This window comes from Bufo gargarizans, chromosome 8, assembly GCF_014858855.1.
Source record: "Bufo gargarizans isolate SCDJY-AF-19 chromosome 8, ASM1485885v1, whole genome shotgun sequence".
NCBI classification, from domain to species: domain Eukaryota; kingdom Metazoa; phylum Chordata; class Amphibia; order Anura; family Bufonidae; genus Bufo; species Bufo gargarizans.
In genome coordinates, this window is record NC_058087.1 from 44561191 (window position 1) to 44588188 (window position 26998).

Below are 26998 nucleotides of genomic sequence, written 5' to 3' on the forward strand. Positions count from 1 at the left end.
AAGAGTACAAAGATGCCACCAACTGCGAATGAACTTTCGTGTATAGATGTATTCCTTAACATGGTTACCAAAGACCTTGAGGATCTCAAGGTGTCCACACACTATTCTAACTGCGCCGAGTCTGTGACCACCGCTATTTCATCACTAGCTGACGACCACCAAATCGTTATTAAACCCGCTGACAAGGGGGGGAATGTCGTGGTCATGGACTCGGCGCAATATGTGAATATGTGTAGGAATATACTGTCTGATTCAGGGACGTATGAAGTACTACATAGTGACCCCACTGAGGGCTACAGGCGTGAACTTAAAAATATTTTGGAAGAAGCCAAAGCTAAGAACATCATCTCCGCTGACGAATTTGCCTTTCTGTTCCCTCCGTACCCTCGGAAATCTACCTTCTATAGCCTCCCCAAGGTGCATAAGGGGGTCACCCCCCTAAAGGGGAGACCTATTGTATCGGGGGTGGACAACCTTAACCAGAACTTGGGTATTTATATCGACCGGGTACTGGCACCGTTTGTCACGGCTCTCCCCTCCCATGTTAGAGACACCACAGACCTCCTGAAGCGTCTTGAGGGGTTGACACTGGAAGATACATGTCTCCTTTCCAGTATTGACGTTGAGGCTCTGTATTCATCTATACCACACAATCTGGGTCTCAACGCGGTAGAACACTTTCTCCGATCCCGGGGTTGTCAGTATCGCGCCCACAGCCAATTTGTCCTACGTCTGCTTGAGTTTACGCTTACACGTAACTTTTTCACCTTTGATGGGAGGACCTACCACCAGCTCAGGGGTACGGCGATGGGGAGCCCCTGTGCCCCATCGTATGCCAATCTGTTCCTGGGCTGGTGGGAGGAGACCATCGTATTTAAGGAGGATGAAGCCCTGGAGACGTATGAGATTGGTCTGTGGGCGCGATACATCGACGACATTTTTATTCTCTGGAATGGTGACCTTGGGACTTTTGAAGCCTTTGTCCAGTATCTGAATCACAACAAGATCGGTATGCGCTTCACTAGCGAGTCCCATCCCACCACCTTGCCCTTTCTCGATATAAAAATCTCCAAGAATGGGAGGGGGGAGCTGGATACATCGATTTATAGGAAGGCCACCTCTACGAATTCCCTCCTGAGGTGGGAGAGCAATCACCCTCTCCCACTCAGGACAGGAATTCCTAGGGGGCAATATTTACGTTTGAGACGTAATTGCTCTGATAAACGTGATTTTATCAATCAAGCAGCGGATATGAGGAGTAGATTCTTGTCCAGGGGATACCCGGACTATGTTTTGAGATCGGCGTACCAGACAGCCCTGTCTAGACCAAGAGGACCATTGCTCACATCTAATCAACCATCTCTCCCGCCAACTAGGGTCACGAGAATGATCGCCAATTTTGATAGGGGGTCCAAACAAGTGAGGCAGATTTTGGGACGCCACTGGCAGATTCTCAAAATGGATCCCGACTTGAAAGATGTCCTGGGTGATCAACCCCAAATTACCTATCGCAGAGGATCGAACATACGCGACAAGCTCGTGCACAGTCATTATGCACCTGATCGCACCAAAACCACCTGGTTGCGACCTAGGAGTGTGGGATGCTATAGATGTGGGAACTGTATAGCATGCAAACGCATAGACGTCACCAAGTCGTTTGTAAGCAATGTCACCCAGAAAACATATTCAATCCCACATTTCATTAACTGTAAATCCAGAGGGGTCATCTATCGGATCCAGTGTGAATGTGGGATTGAATATGTGGGCAAAACGATACGTGAATTCAGGAGGCGGATAGGTGAGCACCTAGGGGATATCTCTCACAAACGAGATACCCCTATCTCGAAACATGTACACACTGTACATAATGGAAAACCTTCCCTGAAATTCCTGGGTTTTGATTTGGTCAAGCCACCTGTGAGAGGAGGTAATTGGGACAGGTGCCTGCTGCAACAGGAATCTCGCTGGATCTTTCAACTTAAAACATCTGCACCCCTAGGCCTAAATGAAAGGCTGGATTTCGGGTGCTTCATATAAAATGGGGTAGTATCTCCAATAGTGGCGATGATGCCTACACTGGCAATGATAATTCACATTTCCGGTATTGGAGTCCATACCCCTGATTATGAAGGCATCCCCTTCCTCATGCCAATATGTATATGTATGCGATATCTATCTATCCCAAACATTTGTTAAACACCTGGTAATATGTCCAGTTTCCTGTATTATTATCATGTTGCTGGTATCTTGCAAGAAATATCGGCCCTATGTTGCTGTTACTTCTTATCACAGCGTTGCCACGGACGCCTCTATCTAGAGATGTACTGTGAAGTTACTTCCTGTTGACAGTCTCCAGGGTAACCGCTATTCCCCTCCGCCTCCGGACCTGATTGGCCGCCGTAATCATGTGGTACATGCGGCGACGTGTTGCGCGTCGAGGCGCACGCGCGTGACGTCACACGCCGGCGCAGGTGCTGACAGGGCGGTCTCCCAACAAGAGGCGCGCTGGGAATGTATTTAAACTTCACCAAGGTATGTGTCAGGGTGGCTGGCATAGGTTGAAGAACCCCCTGAATGATAGGGACACCACCAGACTGAGGACCATATTATCCTCCCACACTGAAAAGCGGAGAAGCATTTATTCCTCTGCAGCATGGCGATCCAGCACCACGGATGCCTGCCCCTAGATTCTGAACTTTATTATTGTTTGAGTCTAGTGTTCTAAGATGCCGCTTAACCACAGTGTATACCAGACTGCTACCTGCGGTTATAGAGCGGTTTTCTGCCCCTTTTTTGGTCTCTACTAGTTTTAAATCCCCCTGAGGAGTCGACACGACAGAAACGTGCCACGTCGGGAGGCTTGTAGTCACTACAGCAATTATTATTTTTGTTCTTTTTTATCTTAGGGTTCAGGTCCTAACTAGGGACAGGCATCCGGACGGGGTCGCCCTTTCTAGGGCGAGTGCTCTGTATAGACAGGTAGCATGAAAATAGGCCCCATTCCTATCAAGAATATAGGGCGATATAGGGCACAGTACCGCTATTTTCATGACTACAACTCCTGTCTATACTCCTTTTCATCAGGCCTGGTCCCCTGCTGTGCTGATCCCAGTCACCTGGTCGGTAAGGTAAGACTGCCTGCGTCCACACAGGCGCGGCAGTGACATCTTTTCCTTGCTCTACCAGAAGTGGGTTATTCATTGATGAACCCCAATATATGTTGTTTGTGTGTATGTTGGTTGGTTACATTTTGAGCGCATATACAGGCGCTTTAGTGTCAAGAAGTATCTTTTCCCTTCCTGCCAGCAGTGGGGTTGACACCACAGTACCCCTTTACTACATGTTTTGTTTTTGTGATACATCCTAGGTGTATATTTTAATGTATATCGTATAAAAGTTAATTTTTAAATAAGGATATTTCCCCACATTTCTCACTTGTGGGCCACTTTGAGCTGAGGTAAGAACTCGGGTGCAATCATCTACTATGCAAAGCAAGCATTGGGATTTCTGCCCAATGGGATGTCTTTGCTTGGGCAATAGGTATCTAACCCACACACTGATGATTGGATTGGATTGTTGGAGGCGGTATAAGTATTTTACTATTTATATGTGGAATTAACGGATGTACATTGTATGCTTGACAAAGGCGGAGGACAGCTGAAACGTTGCATTGTCTGTTTGCACATATGCTTTGAAATACCACAATAAAGGAGATTGTTGGAGATGCGGCTGTAACACCTTTTTCTGCAATTGTTCTGTGTCCACGTGGGATCTGTGGTGTTGGATACAGCTGTTGCATTCCACATACAAGCTCTGGGATACCGTTGTGTGCTGCTTCTACTTAGGCCTCATGCACACGACTGTGCCGTTTTTTGCGGTCCGCCCAAGTGCCTTCTGCAATTTGCGGAACGGGGGGCTGTCAATATAATGCCTATTCTTGTCCACAAAGCGCGGACAAGAATAGGACATGTTATATTTTTTTAGCGGGGCTGGGGAACGGAGCAACGTATGCGGACAGCACACGGAGTGCTGTCCGCATCCTTTGCGGCCCCTTTGAAGTGAATGGGTCCGCATCCGAGCCGCCAAAACAGCGGCTCGGATGCGGACCCAAACAATGGTCGTGTGCATGAGGCCTTACCTTGATTTACTATCCTGAGGAGAACATCTCAGAAAACTCCTTGAAGCCATACGAATTGCCAAAATGAAAACGAAAAATTGTGTCTCAGTTATCAAAAATGTTTTAATTTTCCAGTATGTTTTAGTAAATTAAAGCAACCATCTAAATGATTACTATGGGCAATTTCCAGAGAGAAAAGGAGTCCTTATCGTCCATAGAGTGGAAACTTCATGGAAAACAAAATATGAACCACCACAAAAAAAAAATAACACGTGAAAGCACCCTTAACCCATCTCTTACAGAAAGTTTTGATAGATGGGGCCCATTCTCTTTAATTCTAAATGTACTGAAGACTTCCTAAACCTATGAGGCAGTGTAATAAATGACTGCTTCTATTATTAATTTAAAAAATCCAAATAAAAAAAGCCAAATCTTTGAGGACAACGTATTCTCTATCCACAGGATCGGGGATAAGTGTCTGATCAGTGGGGGTCTGACTGCTGAGGCCCCCTGCTAATTACTAGACAAGGGGCCCCTGTTCCGCATCTCTGCCACTCCATATGGGACTGCCGGTCACAAGCGCTCGGCTATCTCCAGCAGTTCCATAGAGCTGAATGAAGTGGCAGCGCTCACTAATGAAGCCGAGTTCAGCTTCGTATTTTGATACAGTAATTTATGCAAATAAACAAAGTGACACGTGATAGAGGCGAGAAAAAGTAATTCGCGCAATATTTGCTGAATCTTCGGCAATACCTCTGCGGAGGCCATACATTTTACAGTAGGACGGAGCCCATATTATGAACAAAGTTTTTATAAGAAATCCGAATCCGATTCGCTCAACCCTAGTTTGAATCAGACTTAAAGGACTGTATCTGCAGATGTATTGTTACTTATAGCGTCAGCTTTTCTACATTACCACACAGAAAAACTATTCCCGTAAAACCCCTTTAAGGTATAATCTTGTTAGTTGTAGGATTAGCAGACTTTGTAGTGGCCTCTGCTTGATGTGGCCACCAGGTGTCACAGTCAGAAAATGAAACCTGTGATGTACAGAGCTGAACGGACAAAGTGGATTGTAATAGGCAAGTAAGAAAACCAGTAAAATCAGTCAATAATATGTAGGTAAAAAGAAATGTCGGAAGATGAGAATTTGTTATAACATTTTCTGATTTTTTTATGTGAATGGGACTGTGTTGGAAATTACAACTCTGCAGAGAACAGGGAGCTGCATACGAGACAAATCTGACTCCTAAAGCAATGTACTAAGAAAATGAACTTATGTCAAGAACACTTCAAGAAAAAAAGACGTGAGACTAATTGAACAATAGCACACAGTTTGGCTGAGGGCTACAGGGTGAAAAGATCCACTTTAAAAAGGATATAGAACATGAGTAGATGCATGGAATAAGGGGCACATTTATTTACTAACCGTTGAGCCGCCATCTGTGTCTGAAATACACCTAATTTAGGCGTATTTCAGCTTAGTAAATAACCGCCTATGTATTCTAGTTTCTTACAGATAATTAAATTACTTAAAGAGAATCTGTCAGCAGTTTTGACTATGCTAAACTGCTGGCAGCACCATGTAGGGGCTGATGAGAGCAGTACAAACATACTATTTATTATCAGGAGTAGTGTGAATAAGTTGTTATGTTCTGCCAGATTCTGCTTCTTAGAGTCACCGGCACACATTGTGGAATACGTGCAGTTTGTCTACACGGATTCCTGCGCGTTACAAACCGCAGCGAATTACAGTACCAGCAAAGTGTATGAGATTACAGAAATCTCATGTAAACATTGCAGATTGACCTGCTGCACGGATTTAAAAATAAAAAGCATGTCAATTATGTTTGCGGTTTTAGCTGCGGATTTCACCCTTTTCAATGGAAGGGGGAGATCTGCGGCAAAACCACATCAAATCCGCACTAAAATCCACAATTAGATATGCCGCAGAAACGGCGATGTCAGGACATATCTCACCGCCCTAAGGCCTGACGGGACCGCAGTCACATGACAAACCAGGAAGGAGGAGTCAAGCATGGGGGATAAGAGAAAACTGCAAGTGAGATAAATTTAAAAGAACTAAAAAAAAAATCTAAGGAGGAAGGGGAGCTCGAGTACTTGATGAAAAGAAACTTTAGAGTGAAAATTAGTTTATGCCGCAACCCCTTTAAAACAAGGTTTTGATTTGGATACGTAGAGATATAAAACACTCTGCATAATAATAGTTATTACTGATTTTGTTGTAAAGAAAACACTACAGTTTTATAATAAATTGCAGTGAACTTGAGATGTAGAGATGGCTGTGAGTGAAAGAGACAGGAGATGAGATGATATAGTAATATCGGGTATGTAACCTGATTTACTGTACTTTAAGCTGCGGCTGAAAGCCAGTGGGGATTAGCCGAAAGTGCAGCTTGTCTTGGTTGCTTAGCAATATTTTCTGTCTCTATTCAGCTGATTTATTTATTGAAACAAACTTACCTGTAACGTGGGTCTGAATGTCAGCGAGCTTAAAAAGAGGAGCTACGTGCCGGTAATACACATTGGGCGCCTCTCCTTTATGGCTGTGAGGGTTTATGATTACTTTTAGAGACTTTGGTCGATTAGGAAAACCTAAAAGAGAAAAAAAAATAATACAATATTAGACATTTGTAGAAGATAAAATAATGCAAGACAATTTAGAGGTATTGTCCAGGATAATTTTTTTTTTTTCTGAAAGAGCGCCACTATTGACCATGGCCATGTCAGGTACTGCACTTTATCTTTATTCAAGTGTAAGGGCTCGTGCACATGGCCGTAGGCGTTTTTGCGATCCATGGATACCGGTCATGTGAAATCTGCATTTTGCGGAACGGCCGGCTTCTGATAGCACAGTCCTATCCGTGGCCATAGAGCAGACAAGAATGGGACATGTTCTATAATTTTGCGGACGCCATGGAACAGATGTGCGGATGCAGACAGCATATGGAGTGCTGTCCGCATCTTTTGCCTCCCCGTTGAAGTGAATGGGTCCGCATCTTACCCGCCCCCAAAAAAGTGGATCAAATGCGGACCCAAACTACGGTCATGTGCATGAGAAAAAATGCTTTTAATGTTTTATTTTTTTATTTATCTATTTGTATAAATATTTATGTATTAATAATTGTATACTGTATTGCTGACATACTCCGCCGAGCTTTACAGACATTACCATTGCTTGCAGTCCCCAGGGGAGCTCACAATCTACGTTCCCTGTCAGGATGTCTACGTTTTATAGAAAGACTTACAAAGTACTGTAAATGCAATACAGTAATAACACAAGCCTCTGTCCCCATAGTAGTAAATGTAAGAGGCTAACTTTAGAAGTTCTACATGTTTACATTTATGATTTAGTCTTCAAGTGATACATTTTCAGAATGTTCGCCTGTGAATGTTTTTCTATAACAGGAATGTTTCTCTCACCGAAAATTGTTCCCTTCCCCAAATTGAGTCGCACTGGGAAAAAAATGTAAATGTGACCAACAAATACTTTCATAAATGATGACAATTTCTATTGGTCATGAAGCAATGATTTTAAAGTGACAATGAAACCAAAAGAAAAAAAAAAGTCTGCAGCCAGATACGAGTCCTTATACCTTTCGTTTACCATACTTTACTCCAAAATCATACACGGTGTTGGGCATAGTGCTGCCACTTTATTCTCTCAAAGCCAATAAAGTCTGGTGGCATCAAGACAAAAGTAAGGCCAAGACAGAGCGGTACTGATGCGGCCAAACTGCGCCAGCATGCGGCCTCTGTGGTTTCTAAATTGACGGTTAACCCTTTCAAGACCAGGCCTATTTTCATTTTTACATTTTTGAATTTTCCTCCTCATGTTCCAAAAGCCATAACTTTTTTATTTTTCCTTTCACATAGCTATATGAGGGCTTCTTTTTTTCAGGACAAGATGCATTTTTTTATGCCACCATTTAATTTACCATGTCTTGTAATAGAAAAAAGTAAAAAATTCGTGTGGCAAAATAAAAAAAATAAAAATGAATTCCACCAAGGTTTTTGACATCACAGCGTTCACTATGCACTAAAAATGACCTCACGTTCTTATTCTGAGGCTCAATACGAATGCGGCGATACCAAAACTGAACCTTTTTTATTTTGTTTTACTACTTTAAAAAATAAATTAAAACCTTTAGAAAAATATTATTTTTTCATTTGCATCGCTATATTCTGACAGCTATTACTTTTTTATATTGTGGTCTATCTACAGAGCTTTATAAGGGCTTGTTTTTTGCATAACAAACTGTAGTTTTCATTGATGCCATTTCTGTAGTATATACAACATTTTGATCACCGTTATTCAATTTTTTGGGGGGGAAACAAAATGAAAAAAAAAAAAGGCAAATTGTGTGTTTTTCTTTTTTTTTCTGTTGCTTTGTTGCTACGTTCACCGCACAAGAATTTTGTAAAAATATATTAATTAAAAATATTTTAATAGTTCAGACATTTTTCAGATGCGGACATACCCAATATGTTTAAAACTTTTAATATATTGGTGTTTTTTAACTTTTAGTTTTTTACTTTAAACTTTTTTTACAATTAGCCCCCATAGGGGCCTTGTACATGGGATCTTTTGATCCCCTCTCCCATTCACCATAATAGAGATCTATTACGGTGAATAGGATTTTTACACACTCCATTCTACACTATACCTCGTACAGAGTATGGAGAAAGCCATGGCAGGCCTTCAAGAGCCCCGCGATATCACTGCGGGGGCATCCGATTGGAAGGAAGATGGAGCCGCATCACTTCACAGGTGCCGCGATCAGCCTTGATCGCACCACCTGAGGGGTTAAATGGCAGGGGCGGTGCGATCGCCGCTTCCTGTCAGCACGGCCGGATGCCGGCTGTATCATACAGCCGGCATATAGCGCGTATGGAGCGGGCTCACTGCAGAGACCCGCTCCATACATCCCCTGGCACGCAATGACGTACCTGTACGTCAAAATGCGTGAAGGGGTTTTCATTTGGTTTGGACCAGCAGTGTCATCAGGAGGACTATAGGGCTGATTGTAATGGCTGTGCGGTTTGTGGGTAAGTGAACAGTTTCAGGGCACACTGAAGCCCCCACTTAACATGTCTTTTCTCCCAGTGTCGCAGCCGTGTCAGCGTTGCCATGTTAGACCTTCCTCTCCCTACACACCAGTTGCAATCTCTGACAATAAGCATCTAGAAGTTGGAAGCCTGTCCTGTTACAGTGCCGCTCATCCGGCCTCATGGCTCGCTACAAGAGAGAACAATGATACATGAACGGTAGAAAAATGTGCGCATTTTCAAGGAACATTTTCTAAGACAACCACTGTCACATGCAGAAAAAAAAGAAAATCTGTATCTGAACTGAGAGCCTGCTGTGCAAATCCCGCTCAATACATTGATTAAAGGGGTTTAAAAAAAAAATATTACGTTTGTCCCCCATCCACAGGGTAGGTGATAAATGTCTGATGGCTGGGGGCCCCACAGGTATGCTTCCCATGAATGGAGTTTCTCCTTACTGCACGACCACAGTGAGGAGTCTGGATGGAGCAGTGGTCACACATACATCCTGCCGCTCCATACAATGTCTATGGGGGTGATGGAAACAGCCGAATTCATAGATCACCTCTTTTTATCTGCCCCATCGACACTGAACGTAACGGCGGTGCACGTGCTCCATTAGCTCCAGGGAAAGTATTCAGAACATTTTTAACCAAACATTATTATTAAAGGGAAGCTGTTATGAAATTCACTGCTAAACCAGGCACGATGGGGGTCATTTACTAATCTGAAATACGCCTAAATTAGACGTATTTCAATCGCAGGTGGCGGCTCAGCGGTTAGTTGCGCTGGGATCTGCGACTTCGTCCCTCTCATGCCAGGTCTACAAATGTGGGTGTGGCGTGAGCGGGTAAGGGCATGGACCGGCAGGCCCATCTCATTTACCATTTTCTCGGGAAGTTGTCTTACATTTAGAACTGGCACTGGATGCGCCAAAGTTATGGAGAGGCCGGCGCCACTTCATAACTCCGGCGGATCCACCGCCAGCTTAGGGGCTTATTAAGACTGGCGCCTAAAACGCCGGTCTTAATAAATGTGCCCCAATGTATTGAAGGGCTAGCTCAGCTGAATGTAATGATACCTTTCACTTAGTGATCCGTTGCTCCATTCTAGAGATAAAGCACTTATAATCCATAAGCAAATGAGCACTTAAGTGCTTTAATGGCGGACCTAGGCCACTCTGTGCACCCTTGCTTCCTCTGCCAGCTCCTCCCCACACGTTTTGATTGACGGGACCAGTTTTCTACATAGTCACCTCGACTGGTTTGGTCAATCAAGGACAGCGGGGGGGGGGGGGGGCGCTGCCAGAGGTAGGAGGAGCAAGGGTGCACAGAGTGGTTTGGGCCCACCCTCAGTGCACTTAACTGCTCATTTGCATATGGATTGAAAGTATTTTTTTTCTCGAGAAGGAAACAACGGATTGCTATGTGAAAGGCATCATTACATTCAGCTACAATGCGGTGCGCCTGGTGACAAATTTCCTTTAAAAGTCATAATGCAGAGAATGTAAGACAGACCACTGTATCTACTGACACCGCTACTGATATCCGTTGAAACACTCTTAGGCCCCTTTTACACGGGCGAGTATTCCGCGCGGGTGCAATGTGTGAGTTGAACGCATTGCACCCGCACTGAATCCTGACCGATTCATTTCTATGGGGCTGTTCACATGAGCGGTGATTTTCACTTTGTGCGTTGCGTGAAAATCGCAGCAAGCTCTATTTTGTGCGTTCTTCACGCAACGCAGGCCCCAAAGAAGTGAATGGGGCTGCGTGAAAATCGCAAGCATCCGCAAGCAAGTGTGGATGCGGTGCGATTTTCACGCATGGTTGCTAGGAGACGGGATGGAGACCCGATCATTATTATTTCCCCTTAGAACATGGTTTTAAGGGAAAATAATAGCATTCTGAATACAATAGTAGAATAGCGCTGGAGGGGTTAAAAAAAATTATAATAATAATTTAACTCACCTTAATCCACTTGCTCGCGCAGCCCGGCTTCTCTTCTGTCTTCTTATTTGCTGTGTGCAGGAAAAGGACCTGTGGTGACGTCACTCCGGTCATCACATGATCCATCACCATGGTAAAAGATCATGTGACGGACCATGTGATGACCGGAGTGACGTCACCACAGGTCCTTTTCCTGCACACAGCAAATAAGAAGACAGAAGAGAAGCCGGGCTGCGCGAGCAAGTGGATTAAGGTGAGTTAAATTATTTTATTTTTTTAACCCCTCCAGCGCTATTTTACTATGCATTCTGTATTCAGAATGCTATTATTTTCCCTTATAAACATGTTATAACATGTTACAGAACACCGATCCCGAGCCCGAACTTCTGTGAAGAAGTTCGGGTTTGGGTACCAAACATGCCGATTTTTCTCACGCGTGTGCAAAACGCATTACAATGTTTTGCACTCGCGCGGAAAAATCGTGCATGTTCCCGCAACGCAGCCGCACCTTTTCCCGCAACGCCCGTGTGAAACCAGCCTTACTCTCTAACTGTTGTGCACTTTACCATATATCAATATAATAAAACTGATGCAGAAGCAAAAGCTAACATTTGATACCCAAGTAGCCCGAGGCAAGTGGAAGGGCTGACCTGCTAATGAGGCTCTGGGTAGAAGGATACTTTGCAACTTCTCCAGGATCAGCCACTTTTGCTGTACCTATTGCACGATGTAAGAGAAAAGGTTCAGGTCAAAGTTCAAATCAGCGACAGAGGGACCGGGAAAGAAAATATCCTGAGGGATTTGATGAGTAACGCCTCCCAGCAGGGATTTGATGATAGTGCTGCTGCACAGTTGGTGCGGAGATTTGATACTACAATTTTCTGGATTTGTAGACGCTATATCACTTAGGCCACAGCAGGAGCAGGTGCACAGGAAATTCGCGACTACTACCAAGCCTCGCAAACCAAAAGGAAAAGAAAATGGCAACGTAATTAATTTTAACAACCCACTGTCATTTGCCCTATTAATTATAATATATTTCGCTTTGCAAAACAACTTCAATAAAATTAGCATTAAACCCAAACAGTCGCTGTGATGTTCATTTAGGACTCTAGAGAGACTTGATAATTAATATCACGTATTTTACTGAAGAGCTGTAATTTAAAGGTGTGTGTGTGGGGGGGGGGGGGGGGGGGGCTACTGTTTTTTTTTTTTTTTTTTAACCATTAAAATTATTAAGTGCGTATCAATACTGTAAGCAAAAAATAAATTTAACAATCCTGGTGCGGCAAGAATTTATTCTTCGGATAATTGTGGGTTATTTTTTTCTGTTTATAAATTTCATTAACCAAATATCATGCTGGTAATCATTCTAAACAGTAAATTATTACCTACAGTGTCTGAGTAATCGCGTAAATTGAAACTCCAGATGAGATCGTGTTCATTAGGCTAACGCAATGGAAGCATATAATGTTTCTAACGCCAGCCCTGGGAATGGTCTAATCCCAAGTAAAAAAAAAAAAAATATATAAAAAAAAAAATCATCATTAAAGCATTTTCTATAAGCGCACACAAATTAACCCCTCATCATCCAGCCTTCTGGGCCTTGCAATTAATAATAGTGCCGCGCAAAATATAAAAAAATAATAAAATTTAAAAAAACTGGCTGCCGGCCTTACAAGTTTCATAGCAACTCAGAAAAATGATAGTCATTCTGTTTCTTGGCAGGGTCCCTAGAGATCAGATGTAAAGGAATTAGTGATATTACCATAAACAGTCCATGGGATTGACAGTGGTGCTCGGCTCCATCACCACCTGGACTTAGATTAAAAGCCAAGATACGGCCATTGATTATTTTTAATATTTTTTTATGTTTAGCATGTTACGACGTACGGTCCCAGAAAGCAGGCCGTTTGGTTAAGTTATTTGCTTTGTAGGTGCTGTTTGTTCATGTAACTGGCAGTAACGAAGTGAAATCTTAATTGCAAATTCAGGGACGGCTCTCAGGCGTAGATGAACGGTAATGGCACTGTTTAGGCGACAGAATGTTTTAGTCAATGAAGAATGATCAGGGGAAGCTCAGGTTACATGTTAGTACCTTGGGGATCTGTACATGGGTCCTCTCCATTCTAACTGTTCATTAGTGACAGAAACATGATCTAAAGACAAAGGCGCATGTAGGCCAGTAAGCGCCGTTTTTGTGGTTCCAATTTTTGCTTTTCAATAGAATTTGAAAAGAAATGGCGATTCCCTGAAAACAAAATATAATAAAAGTGTAAACATAAAAAAAAAAAAATGAAATGTGTATGTGTTTCCTTATTAACATAACTGGTAACAGACAGAGTGAAAAAGGATGTAAAAAATGATGCAACTGATGGCATTTAGTGCAGTCAGTCTCATGGTCATCAGCTTTACAATAAAATCTTAGACCATGTTGGCACAAGCTACACGATGACTCGCAATCATGTTTGAGTTGTAGTACAACCCGCTGGACCACTGTGACCAAAAAATGTCAAGCAAGGTTCGTAAAAATCCAATATAAAATTTTTTGTGTGACCATCACAGGGCAACGGAATCCTAATGAAATGGTGCAAAGCAAACTGATGCTTTTTGGCATCAATAAGCATAAGGACTCATTTAGACGGCGGTAGTGTTTTGAGGTCCCCAGATTGCGGATCCGCAAAACACGGATACTGTGCATTCCTGCATTTTGTGGATCGCACATGGCCGGCACTATGGTAGAAAATGCCAACTCCGTTGCGGACAAGAATAGGACATGCTGTATCTTTTTTGAGTGGCCGCGGAACAGAACTACGGATGTGGACAACATGAGCCCTAATATAGTGGACACTGAATGAGCCCTAATATAGTGGACACTGAATGAGCCCTAATATAGTGGACACTGAATGAGCCCTAATATAGTGGACACTAATGTGATTTATTATCAAAGTTCGCAGCTTCCTGGCCTCTACAAAAGGTGTTGGTTGTGCCGACTGCCTAATAAACAACACAAAAGTTAAAGACAATCCAAAAAACATGGCATTCAGCTAGGAAAAGAATAAAAGCCCAGCACACATATTGAGCACTACATCATTTCTTGAATCCTAACTAACCTCTGAGGTCCCTTCTCAGCATTCTGGCACTCACCAAGCTCGTTCATGTCCGTTCTGGGTGCCCGTTGTTTTGGGGTACACCATCCATCCAGGGTTGGAGTAGGGTTCCATGGGCCAGCAGAAAAAATTATTCTGGGAGCCCAACCCACATATGGGCAATTTATTGTCTCTAAAGGCAGCTCCTAATGTTTTCTCCTGGACCTTTGGGGCCCAGTAAGGTATCAGATCCCTGGCCCACTGGAGGATCCTGTGCTACTTTGGTAGGCCAGTCCGACACTGCCCCCATCTGTCTCCAACTGGTTTCCTGCAGGACACAAATAGCACTGCCATGTTGTGAGCTTTCCCACTCCTGAATAGGAACGGTTGTGGACAAGATCCTCTACAACCCTGTTCTTTGGTTGCTCTCTAGCTTCCCTAACATTCTCTATGGCAGGCATCCTCAAACTGCGGCCCTCCAGATGTTGTAAAACTACAACTCCCACAATGCCCTGCTGTAGGCTGATACCTGTAGGCTGTTCGGGCATGCTGGGAGTTGTAGTTTTGCAACAGCTGGAGGGCCGCAGTTTGAGGATGCCTGCTCTAAGGCTACATCAACAGATAAAACACCATACATACTTACGGATGTATTTATAATGTCCCTGCGGCAAAACAAAAGGCGTAACAAGTTGCAAACACGTGTGTGCAACTTTTTACATGCAACTCTTTTGTGGCTTTTTATGCCACATTCCAAAAAAGGGGTATAGCAAGGGGGGGAAGGGGGCGTAGCCAGCCCAATGACAAATTTATCTGAATTTAGATTTCTGTTTAGGTGCACAGTGCCGGAGGATGCAGCTAATTTATAATGAAGCCTGCACCTCATCATAAATTAGGCGCATCCTCCAGCAGCACAGGGGGATATCAAGACCGGTGCAGAAAACGTGGGTCTTGATAAATCTCCCCCTTAGTGCTATAGCTGACATTTTGCCCCATCTTGAAACTAGGCATAGATTTGCGTTACAATTTGTGCTGACCTCCCACTCTTCTGAATGAACCCACTTGTAATTTTAAAAACATGACAAAAGACAAGAAAAGTCATAGATTATTGCGCAAATATCACATGCGTCATCATTTGTAACTTTTTTACTCCCCCAAAAGTGTTGGCAATCGTTTACTAAAATCCTCCCTCAGTTGCTAAACAAAGAAACAAGTGGGTGTGAATACGGCCTCCCAAAACAAGCCGGTATTGACTATGCTTCTTTATAGAAAACCCAGCAGCTGGGCAAGTCTGTTCTTTTGTTGCCAATCCGGTTTAACTCTAAGGATCAATAATTCCTACACGTAGCAAATAAATACAGCAAGTAATGAAGTTACTCATGTAAAATGCCTTGGGTCCATGGTTTTCGTTAACCTCCTGTTAAGACATTACAAAGCATTTACCTCCCTACTGTTACAGTGGAACTAAAACACAAAAAAATGCAAGCTCCCTGGGCCACAATGCAAAATCTGTAACAGGCCCCCCCCCCCCCAAACTACCATGCTCTATTTATAATAGTGTTGTCTCCCATCACAGGCACCAGGAACTGGGTGCTAATGTAGCCTTTGTACCCACTATAGCTACGTCACTGCATGTACATACTTTTTGATGGAAAATATTTTTGGGAATACGTTTTTGGGAAAATATTAAGATTATCTTCACAGAACCAAACTTGGCCGTTGTAACCAGAAAGCATCAAATTAGTAAAGCAATGATTTTTAAAGCAATCCAACCAAAAATGGGATGAATGTGTTTATGGAGATGATAACTGGTTCTTTGAGATTCCAAAAATAACCAAAGAGCATAGAGGTTTTATGCAACAGGTGTGCTTTCTGCATCACTAGCTTGAATGTGGAGAACAAGGTCCATATACCTTCCAAGATTAGGCAGCAGACAGGGCAGACTGCTTCAGGGAGCCAAGCACCTTAGAATATTCATCTGGTTTGAAGATGGCTCCTAGATCTCCCATTCTTTCATCCATCCTTTATATATACACAACTTTTTTGCCCCCTCTATCTGCAACAGAGGCTTCAAGGATGTCAACAAGCTCTTAGAAAAATGGATCAGGAAAGGGCTTTGATACAAAAAATAAAATAAAAATCCCAATATTTGTCTTCCTTCCGTCCCAATGCAGGGGGGCATCTCCCTTCTATGGAAGCCTGCCAGTACTACAGTGGTGGTGACTCCCTTTCCCTTAGTTCCCACTACACTTGTCTTCTATAGGGAGCCCACAGATGGGGAGGGGGGCAGGAAGAAAGAACTTCTATGTCTCTGTGACTGAAGACGGATCTAGCAACAGGCAATGGGCTGTAAAGTGTGACCCCTGGTGGCCATGACTTTACAGCTTGTTTTCAGATGGATGCGGGCATATTTGTTAAATAAATTGCCTCCGCTCTGCCTCCATTCCGCTTTGGAGGCGGACACCAAAACGCTGCTTGCAGTCAATGCTTTCAATGGTGTTCAAGACGGATCCGTTTTGGCTATGTTACAGATAATACAAACGGATCCGTTCTCAACGGATGCATGCGGTTGTATTATCTGAACGCAAGCGTTTGTGCAGATCCATGACGGATTTGCACCAAACGCGAGTGTGAAAGTAGCCCTAATTATACCATTTTCTATTAAATTAAAATGTGTGACAGTATAGCGACTCTTTAATTACATGATGCTAGTCTTTTTGGGACTTAAAAAAAAAAAATTGATACCAAAAACAATTGGAGGTGCTACCAATATGTTTCCCAACCAACCTCCAAAGATAAAGTACCTTCTACTACAATATTTGACTTGGACTAGAAATATCCGCAAGGAAAATGGCTTATTGCTACAGTGGGATTTCACCCAACCTCTTGTTAGAACTGCCAGATAATTTGTCTGACGGCCCTAGTAGCTTACTACAAAGACAAGCCTCCGTTGACATGTGTTCACTAGGCCTTCTTCATTAGACAGTTCTGACCAGCTGTACCCTTACCACCGACAGATTTCATATGGAAGAGGTGATATCCAAACCAGCTTCTGCCACTAAAGGCTTCAATTCCCCTTAGAAAGACTTGGGGAACACAGTATATGTCTAGCAAACAGGTTGCTTATTATTCATCGACCGAAGCGAAGAAGGGCAACCATTCTGAAGATTCTGCTGGAGAAGACAGGAGACAACTCGGACACTGGAGGGGTTAATGATCACCTATTACTATAATTTGCCTGGCAATGATAGCAGTGTGTCAGCTTATACAAATGTATCATAAATGTAAAATAATGTGAAAATATCTAATAACTGCCCAAAGTTAAAAGCAAAGGCAAATAAATAATAATAAAAATCTATAATGATTATACAACTTTGGTTCCCCCTTACTTAATATGTAAAATTTCAATAAATATGGACTGAAATCCGGGGTACAATTTAATAAATGAAATGTTCTAATGAAGTTTAGGCTGCGCCGCTTTTCCATCTTAAAGGAATTAACGTGAAAGCACTTTATGTATTGATGACATAGCCGTCCGACAACGCAATCCTCTTCTAATCTGCCGACAAACGGCTCTATTCCGTCATCTGAGGTCTGGGAAATAAATTGTACATGGTCGGCCAGTCTACTTTGTCAGAGCGCAGGGTATACGGACGTTACATTGTCGGGACTTTCTAAGACCATTATGTCCGATTGAGCGCTAACTGCAGTATAATATTTAAATCCCATTGTAAGTTGGCAATTCATATTCTATTACCTTCTCTTCAGCTTTCAGCACTGTAGAGAAGCGGCAGAGGGATAAAGAATGGCCAACTGTTCCTCTCATAGTAGCAAACGTACTAATATGTGCTAGTTTAAACTTGATCTATCTGTGACTCAGTGATCCATGAAAAGTGGGGGTTAATCAGGGTGTTCACCAAACAAAAGCTGATAGGGTAGCAGAGACGCTACTTGCAGGCTCACATCTGTGCAGTTTCAGGACTTCTTTTTAATGGCAATGGCCTCATGCATAAAAAATAAAAAATAAAAATCGAAATTCTTTGAAATATATTACATTCGAGCACAATTATTAATCACTAAAGAAGAGCAGCAGTTTAATCTAAACACAACTAATAAATTATGGCTGTCGTTTGCCATTGTAACTGCAGATAAACTGCACACGTTAATCATAAACCACCAGAGTTAATAAGTAACACAAGGGATAGTATGAACTGCTATAGCAACATTCAGGCTTGTGGAGTCAATGTGCAAAAGATCAAACTCAAATCTGAAACTTGTGATTATTAGAAATTCTTTTTTTTTTCAATGCTTTTTTTCATGGTTATGTACATAAAAGAAATGCTCATAAAAAAAATAATATATATATATATTTCCATATCAATTTAATAATTTTTATTAATATATTTTATATCATTTAAATAGCTAGCTGGCACCTGGTCATAACATAACTATTCTTTTTTATTATTATTATTTATTTATATTATTATATTATTTCTTATTTATTTTAAAAATAGAATTTGAAAATGTTCATTGATTTAACCAAAGTATATAATAGAAAAATAACAGAAAAATATATTTTATTTAACTTTAATTCATATCAAGGTGTGATAAAATGGACAAATTATGAATATTAATTATCAATAGTCTTAGGTTTTGTAGTAGCCGGTGATAAAATGATTGCATATTTTTTATTCCAGAAACTTTCTGAATCATTCATTATAAGGCTACCTTCACACGACCGTATGTGTTTTGCGATCCACAAAAAAAAAAAAAAAAAATACGGATGAGGTCCTTTTGGCATCCGTATTGCATCCATTTTTATTTATTTTTTTGCTGCGGATCCATTGAAACAATGCCTATCCTTGTCCGCAAAACAGACAAAAATAGGACATGCTCTATATTTTTTGAGGGGCTAGAGAACAGGCATGCAGATGTGGACAGTACAATGTGTAGTCCGCATTTTTTTGCAGACCCGTTAAAATGAATGGGTCTTCATCCAATCCGCAAAAAACCCCCCAAAAAAACAGAACGGACACAGAAACAAAATATGTTTGTGTGAATGTAGCCTAACCTAAATGATCCCCTCACCTCTTCTTCACCAGCTGATGCTCTACCTTCACAGCTATTTTTAATAATCTAAATTAATATTCCTTTAATTATTTTCAGATTATGGAGATTAAAGTGGTTGTTTGGCCATTTCATTTTTAAAAGAAAGGCTTTAAATGATGTAAAAAAAAAATTAAATAAACTAAGGACATACTCCGTTTACCGATCCTTTGCCGCTTTGTGGCATCCCTGCCAGTCTCCACTTGCTGGTCCTTGTTAACATGCAGGCTATGACTTTTCAGCGAATCAATGGCCACTGTCTGAGCGGTCACTTCCTCTTGGTTGTGTGAGACCAGGAAGTAGAGACCGCCAGAGGACTGTGGAACAGCAAAACGGGAGCAGCAAGAGATCAGTAGGGTAATATTTTTTTTTTATTATTATTTTACACCAGGGATGCCCAACCTGCGGCACTCACAGCATGCCCGGAGAGCCTGCAGCAGGGCATGACGGGAGTTGTAGTTTTACAACAGCTGGAGGGCCGCAGATTGAGCATCCCTGTTTTACGCCATGTAAAGCCATTCATTGACAGGTTCACAAAAAGTATTTGTAAGGGTAGAGAACAAAAAAGACATCCCAAAATGAAATGCTAATGCAAAACGTCCAAGAAGTCTTGCTGTTGTCTAGAAAATCCAGATTATTCTGCAGTTCTGTGCTAGAATCAAGTGTTGTATTATTGGAATATCTAGATTATCAGATGCATTCAGACGAGTGATATAAAACTCCTCTGTGTTCTTTCTACAAAAACGGACGTCTATGTGAAATCAGCATTACGGTTGACTGCATTTCATTACCCCTTTTCTCTCCATCCAAAGGGTAACAGTATGTCAGCGTTTTTTTACATCTAGCGCTACATTCTGCTTTCGCCTATTTTCAGGGTCTCCTGGCAAATGGACCGTTCACAGATGGCGTCCATGTGCAGTCCGTGTTTTAGTGTGGACCTACTGATTTAAGTGGGCAAGTCTAATGTGAGAATCAGACGAATGCACGCTGTGATTTTCTATGGACAGCCAATGGACCATGCAGAAAAGCAGACGTAAATTTGCCCACTGATTTTGATGTATCAGTCTTCAGTCCGTGTGCTGTCCGAGTGTAGGGCTTCAACATCGCTTGTGTGAACAGGCTCTAAAGGAGCTTCATAAATTTGAATTCCATATTGCACATTTGATCATTTGAAACATTGCACAGTATCCTAAACTATTAGGACAGGTTGACTTTATACTACAGGAATAACAGGCGATGAGGTTTGATAGGCGAAAAATACCAGTGTTTGTACCATAGGAAATCTAAGGTCACATTTTCTAGGACTACCAGGAGAAAATAACATGCTGCACGGAGAATTAGGACATGAACAGGCCATACGGTAACTATACCAGTGAATGAATACAAAGAAATTCCGCTGGTACCTCTGTCTCAATCATAGGCTAAACCCGGGGCAAGTAAAATATTAACAAGGACTTAATTAATGGAAATACAATTCAGTGGGACTTGGAAAAACACAAGGCATTCTACCCCCGGTTAAAAATTACATTCCTTGTACACTAAATGAACTGTCCCATCTTATTCCGCACACTTCTGGGCACTGGTTTATTTATTTTCAATTGCGTAATTTAACCAAGTCTCTGATGCCTGGATTGCGACTTCGTGCCTCCTTAACAGACTTTGAAAAGTTGTGTGTGGCGGACTCGGCCCCTGAGCATGCCATCTCCCTTTTATATAACATGATGGGTGTTGGGAGATCTGAGGACAGGGATTCTGAGACACTATCAGCAGGTTGTCATTTTATGCCTTCTTGGGAACAAGAATTAGGGATCATTCTCTCACCAGCGCAGTGGAAGACTTCCCTTCTGCTTACGCACAAATTGTTAACATGTTGTAGACTACAAGAACTCAATTACAAAATACTAACGAGGTGGTACAGAACTCCGGTAAAGCTCCATCGGTTTTATCCTCTTGTGTCAGAGGCCTGTTGGCGATGCTCGACGGGAATTGGCACAATGCTTCACATTTGGTGGGAATGCCCAGGAGTCGCTCCCTTGTGGAGAGAAGTCATCACCCTATACAATTTATTTACCGGTCTTCTATACACCTCACACCCTCAAATGGCGCTGATATCGGTCTTCCCGGGAATGACCCAGCAAATTAAAAAAGGTACTTTAATATTTTTCATTATGGCAATGAGGCAAATAATCCCCCGCAGCTGGAGATCGACTGAGAGTCTTCGGAAAGTGACTTGGGTAACTGCACTAGATGTCTTATCCCGCATGGAAGAACTAGGGGCTGAAGATGGAGGCAAGATATCTACTTTCACAAAAATGTGGGAACTATGGATCCAGTTCCGTAACTCTTCCCAATTCTCGGATTGGCTGACCAGAGGCATTGCACCCCAACTTACTGACTAAAAGATCAGAGCTCGAAACTTGCAGCTATCTCCTCATCCATTGCCTCTCCCCCTACCTATTGTTTCAGTCTCGTCTGTCATCCCGTTTTTGTTCTTTTTGTTTCTAGTTTGTTCTTCAACAGCGTATTACAAACGCCTTTTCTGACGGATGTCCGTTGTAATGGAGACATCCTGATTCTAAAATGATATGCAATGTTTTCTGACACTAAGATTCTTCAGACTGTGGTATTGTATATTCATATATGACCTGGATGTTTCCTGTTCTGAAATACCTCAAGATGCTCAATCGTTGGTATTGGATCTTTACTACCATATCTCATTACTTCAATAAAAACCGATTGAACCATAAAAAATGACATACCTTTGGAAACATTAACATTAAGGGCTCGTCCACACGAACGTGTGATGCCCGTTGCCGTATTGCAGACCGCATTAGCGGATCCACAATACACGGGCACCGTTCCGTGGCCATTCCGCATCACGGATGCGGACCCATTCATTTTAATGGGTCCGCAAATCCGGAGATGCGGAACGGAAGAATGGAACAGAACACTACGGAGTGCTTTTTGGGGTTCCGTTCCGTGCCAGAGGTGGAACCCACACCTATCTCCAGAGTTGGGCCCCCAAAGCAAAAGAAAAGCAGTGGCGCATGCAAGGCCACCCTCCGTTCACTGCTATCGGAGTTCTGGAAAATAGGTGAGCGCGATTGCTTGCCGTGTTCCCCATTCAGTGCTATGGGACTCCTAAAAACAGCTGAGTGCGTTCACTCAACTATTTTCGAAACTCCCATAGGCATGAACGTAGAGTATGCTGCTCCTTTTCCAGGCTGCACCCCCACCATTTTGACTGAAAGGGGGCAAGCAGTGAAGATGTACTGACTCCTGGCCCCGAAGTCTCATGGCATCGCGTTCGACGCACGCGCAGAACATGGCTGGAGACCGCAGGGAAGATAATTTGCATAAAATAGAAAGGCTAATTTATCCACAATGGGACATGGATCGAAATAGGACCCAGAGCATTTGAATTTGATAACAAGCGCACATCTCGCATGGCCGATTGATTTACAACAAGGAATCTGGTGACAGCATAGATGTGCTAACATCTACAATACCTTGTCTTTCCACATTGCCAGAGATGGAGCAGATGAGACACGTCCCCCTCTTGTCACTGTAAGACTATATGACTGGTTTTATGTAAATACAGGTTAATGACAGTATGATAAAAAAGTTACTTATCAAGGGCGGCGTGTTCTACGCCTGCGCTGCCGGGGGCGAGGAGCAGGCCTCCAGTGGATTTGCAACTTTTCTACATCAAAAAGAGGTGTTAGGGGAATGATAAATTTCGCCCTTTGCGATTCATTCCTCACTAGCAGTAAATGGGGGCATCAGAGTTTACACCGATGCTGAAAATCCATACAAACCTATTACCTTTAAGGCCATTTTCTACATATATATTGGAACCTCCGGACTTTACAAGAATAAACTTTGGGGGTCATTAATTATACTGAACTACACCTATATTAGGCGTATTTTAGGCGCAGATGGCTAATCGTTGCACTGCAATCTGCGACTCCTCTCCGCTCACACCAAGTCTAAATAAGTGGGCAGGGACGGTCCAGCAGGCCCATCTTATTCATCATTACCTATGCCTGGTGTAGGCCTCATTTACACATACGTGGATTTTTTATGGACCACAGTCCGTGAAAAAGCCGTCCTGCTGAGTGCACGAGTGCACTGCGTCATTGGTTGCTATGACATTGTGCGCTTCGTGCCGCCGATGTACAGCAATACACTCGTATGATCGTCCCTGAAAATCCACATATGTGTAAATGAGGTCTAGAAAATGGTAGGCGTAGAAAATGGTCTAAATGTTAGACAGCTTGGAAGCTGTCTTACATTTAGAAGCGGAGCTGGATGCGCCGAAGTTATGTAGAGTCCGGTGCCTCTGCATAACTTCAGCGGATACACCGCCAGTACAGAGGCTTTATTAAGACCGGTATCTAAAACGCAGGTCTTAATATATGACCCCCTTTGTCCCAGAAATGAGGTTTGTCTTGTATTCTAGCTGCATAGAAAGTGACTGTGCATGCATTCTAGCTTTGTTAGGAAGAGGTTGTCATGGACTAGACGATGTCTGTTTTTTACATTATTCATGGGATAACCCCTTCAATCCAATAGCACCACCCAGATGACTACTGCAGGGTGACTACCATATAGAGCACAGTCTTCTAAAATGGACAGTTTACACAGGGACATGTTGATGAAGCTATTGCATCACGTTAAAATGCTATGGAAGTAGCTCATAAGAGGAAACCATGGTCCAGGTTCTCTATATATTATGATCCTAATTAATTCATGTGGTCATCACTGCATTCGATTTACAAGGGGAATTTCGGGATGTCACATTTTAGACCTCAACGAAGCTCTTACTTGCCTTTATGACTATGTATAATCTCAATCTCCACATAAAACCTACTGCTTGCCCTGTTAGGAAGTAATAAAGAGTCATTTTGGTGCCTCTGATCCAGCCCTGCAAGCCTCCCGGGACAAGCTCAGAAGCTTAGAAACAATAAAGCTTACCTAACCAAAGAAAAAAGGCATTTCATTTCCTATTGTCAGTGCCACGAGGGCACCACATCTGAGCGCAGACTACCATTACTCAGAAGCTTTTTATTTTGTGAGTGATATCTTAATGATAACACAAGTCCAAAAAAAAAAACTAAAGAGACTATACTCAATGAGGTCACGATCTCACTATGCAACAGTAGAATAAAAAAGCAAAAAATAAAAAAGCATACATAAAACATAATAAAACAGTTCCTTTAGGTATGCTGCAATAAACTAAGTCCCTTTTAGAGACCCTCGGGATATCAATATATTACAACTTCAATGGTCAATATAGACCTAGAATCCCTTTAGGGGTCTCTAACTGATGTTAAAATTAATATTTTTATTGATATGTATTAAAAGAAGATTATACTTCACACACACAAGAAAGAGGGAATATATAAAATTATCAGTGTCTGGTGGCATGTGAGCTGAATCCTCTTATGGTGACTGCCACAGTCACTAATTGCAAATGTCGGTTCACGGACAACAAAGTGGTGGGTGTGTTGATGGGAGTCGTGTTTATGTTATGTATTTCACACGTATATTCAGGTAGGCAGTACGGGTCTCATCCACCCGTCTGTCACAACCATCAAGAGATACTCAATTATTATTTAGCAGCGATCTCCAGACAAGGTACACCACTTGCTACAAGTGTGCACTCCTGTCAGGGCCCACAGTCTCTATTCCCTGCCAGGGGTAGACGTGCTGCAACAATGTTGCCACGTCTCGCCACTATCTGCACTTGACTTGGTCCTCAGCTGTCCTTCGCTGAGGGCCTGCCTCTATTACTATTGATAGAGGTCTAGCAGTGGCCTATTCCCTCAGTCTAAACACACCTTATACACTAGCTGTCCCTCGTTCTCACTAAATCCGATCCTCACTGCCTGACAACTGTATAAAACCTAAAGACGCGCTATACCACCCCTCCCGACATGTTTCGCCACAACAAGTGGCTTCGTCAGGGGATATGGGGTATATATGCGCGCGCGCCAGTCATGCACCCGCTATATACCGTCTGATGTCCCGCCCCCCTGTCAGTCGCGGCCACTCACAGATCAATGCCGCCAATCAGGAGTTCCATAGTGGCAAGGGACGTCTGGTGACGCATGTCCTGTGCGCCTCCCTGCTCCTGCGTCACTAGGACATGCCGTTAAACAACAGACGACTCTGCCGTTTCATTGGTCCGTCCCGTCTCTTCTGTAGGCTTGTCCTTATGGTAAGTATACGCCCCTCTGCCTCCGAGACTCCCGACCTATCACACTGTCTATTAACCCCTTCAGGGTTACCAGTATCTGGGATATAGGGTATGCTCACGCTGCAGATTTTCCCCCAAATATTAGATGAAATTTTATTGAATCTCATCCACACGCTGTAAAGATCAACTTGGATTTTAGATCCGCAGCATGTGGCATTATGTCGCAGATTTTCACAGACACAGGGAAAACTCCCCAGTAAATCTGCAACAAAATCTGCAAAACATGCAGATTTTGCCATGGTTTTCACTTAAAATTCCACAGCGAATCTGCAACAGATTTTTCTGTAGTAATTTACATCCAGACAAATTCGCTGTGGAGAAGACTTTATTACAGGGGTCTTTCTGTTGGGTTAGTTGGTCCTCCAGAGCTAAGGGATGTGCTGAATGGAGATTAATTAATCATTGTCACTTGGTCCAGCCTGCCTTCCAGACGTGCAGAACAATCAATTCATTTGTAAGTGAAAAAGGAGAAGGATCCCAAAACGTGTTTCATAAAGACCACTTCAACAATTCATAAAATTGGACCTATAGGGGTTCTCCAGGATTTTAATATTGATGGGATATCCTTGGGCTAGGTCATCAAAATCTGATTAGCTTCAGCGCTCTGGTGAGCCTCTTCCTAGCCTAGGCCATGTGACATCACGTTCATCAGTTACATGGCCTAGGCGCAGCTCAGCCCCATTCAAGTGAAAGGGTATGAGCTGCCGTACAAAGCACAGCAATTATCCAATAGAACGTACTAGCCTTGATAAGCTGTGAGGAGGCCACGGTGTTAACCAGAGCTGGCTTCCTCAAACAGCTGATTGCTGGCAGTGCCGAGAGTTGGACCCACGCTGATCTTAAAATGATGACCTAGAATGAGTATAGGCTGTCAATATGAAAATCCCAAAGAATTCCTTTAAGGTGTGTAGGGAGGCGCAAGGGACCGTCGTTGACGGCAGGTCGTTGACGGAGGTTCCTGGCCTCAGTGGAGTAAGAGCCAGTTTTCATGTGTATACTCATTTAGCATAGCTGTAATAGCTGATCCAGGATGGCTCTTACTGGGAGTAGTCAAAGTGCTGGGTGGGTGACTACTCCCCACATTCCAGGCCGGGTCTTCACTGGCATATATAAAAAATCCAGCCAACAGTGTCTTAGCGGGTGGTAATTACCTCTCTCTCTGACAGAGGAGCTCTGCTATCGCTGGAGCCATGTGCTAGGCTGGAGGCCTGATTTTGGGAGGTCTGCTACGTCCTGAGCAATGCCGATCAATCATGAACTAACACCTAGGATAACAGGTGACTCTTTTGTATATAAACTGTCTAGGTGTGAACGAACACCAAAACTGCAAATGGACTGTTGTACTGTTTTGTTGCCATAAGTGTGAATAAAACACTGAAGTTTTTGAGTTACAAACTGGTCTTTGCCT

At 42.8% G+C, this 26998-nt stretch overlaps 1 protein-coding gene across 1 annotated transcript in view; it reads right to left on the reverse strand.

Annotated features, from left to right (window-relative positions):
* CERKL (ceramide kinase like) overlaps positions 1 to 26998 on the reverse strand; it is a 160097-nt gene that overhangs the window by 80303 nt on the left and 52796 nt on the right. The window contains exon 3 of the mRNA XM_044302594.1: positions 6602 to 6733. Coding sequence (XP_044158529.1) covers positions 6602 to 6733 — 132 coding nt within the window. The remainder of the gene's footprint in view (positions 1 to 6601; positions 6734 to 26998) is intronic.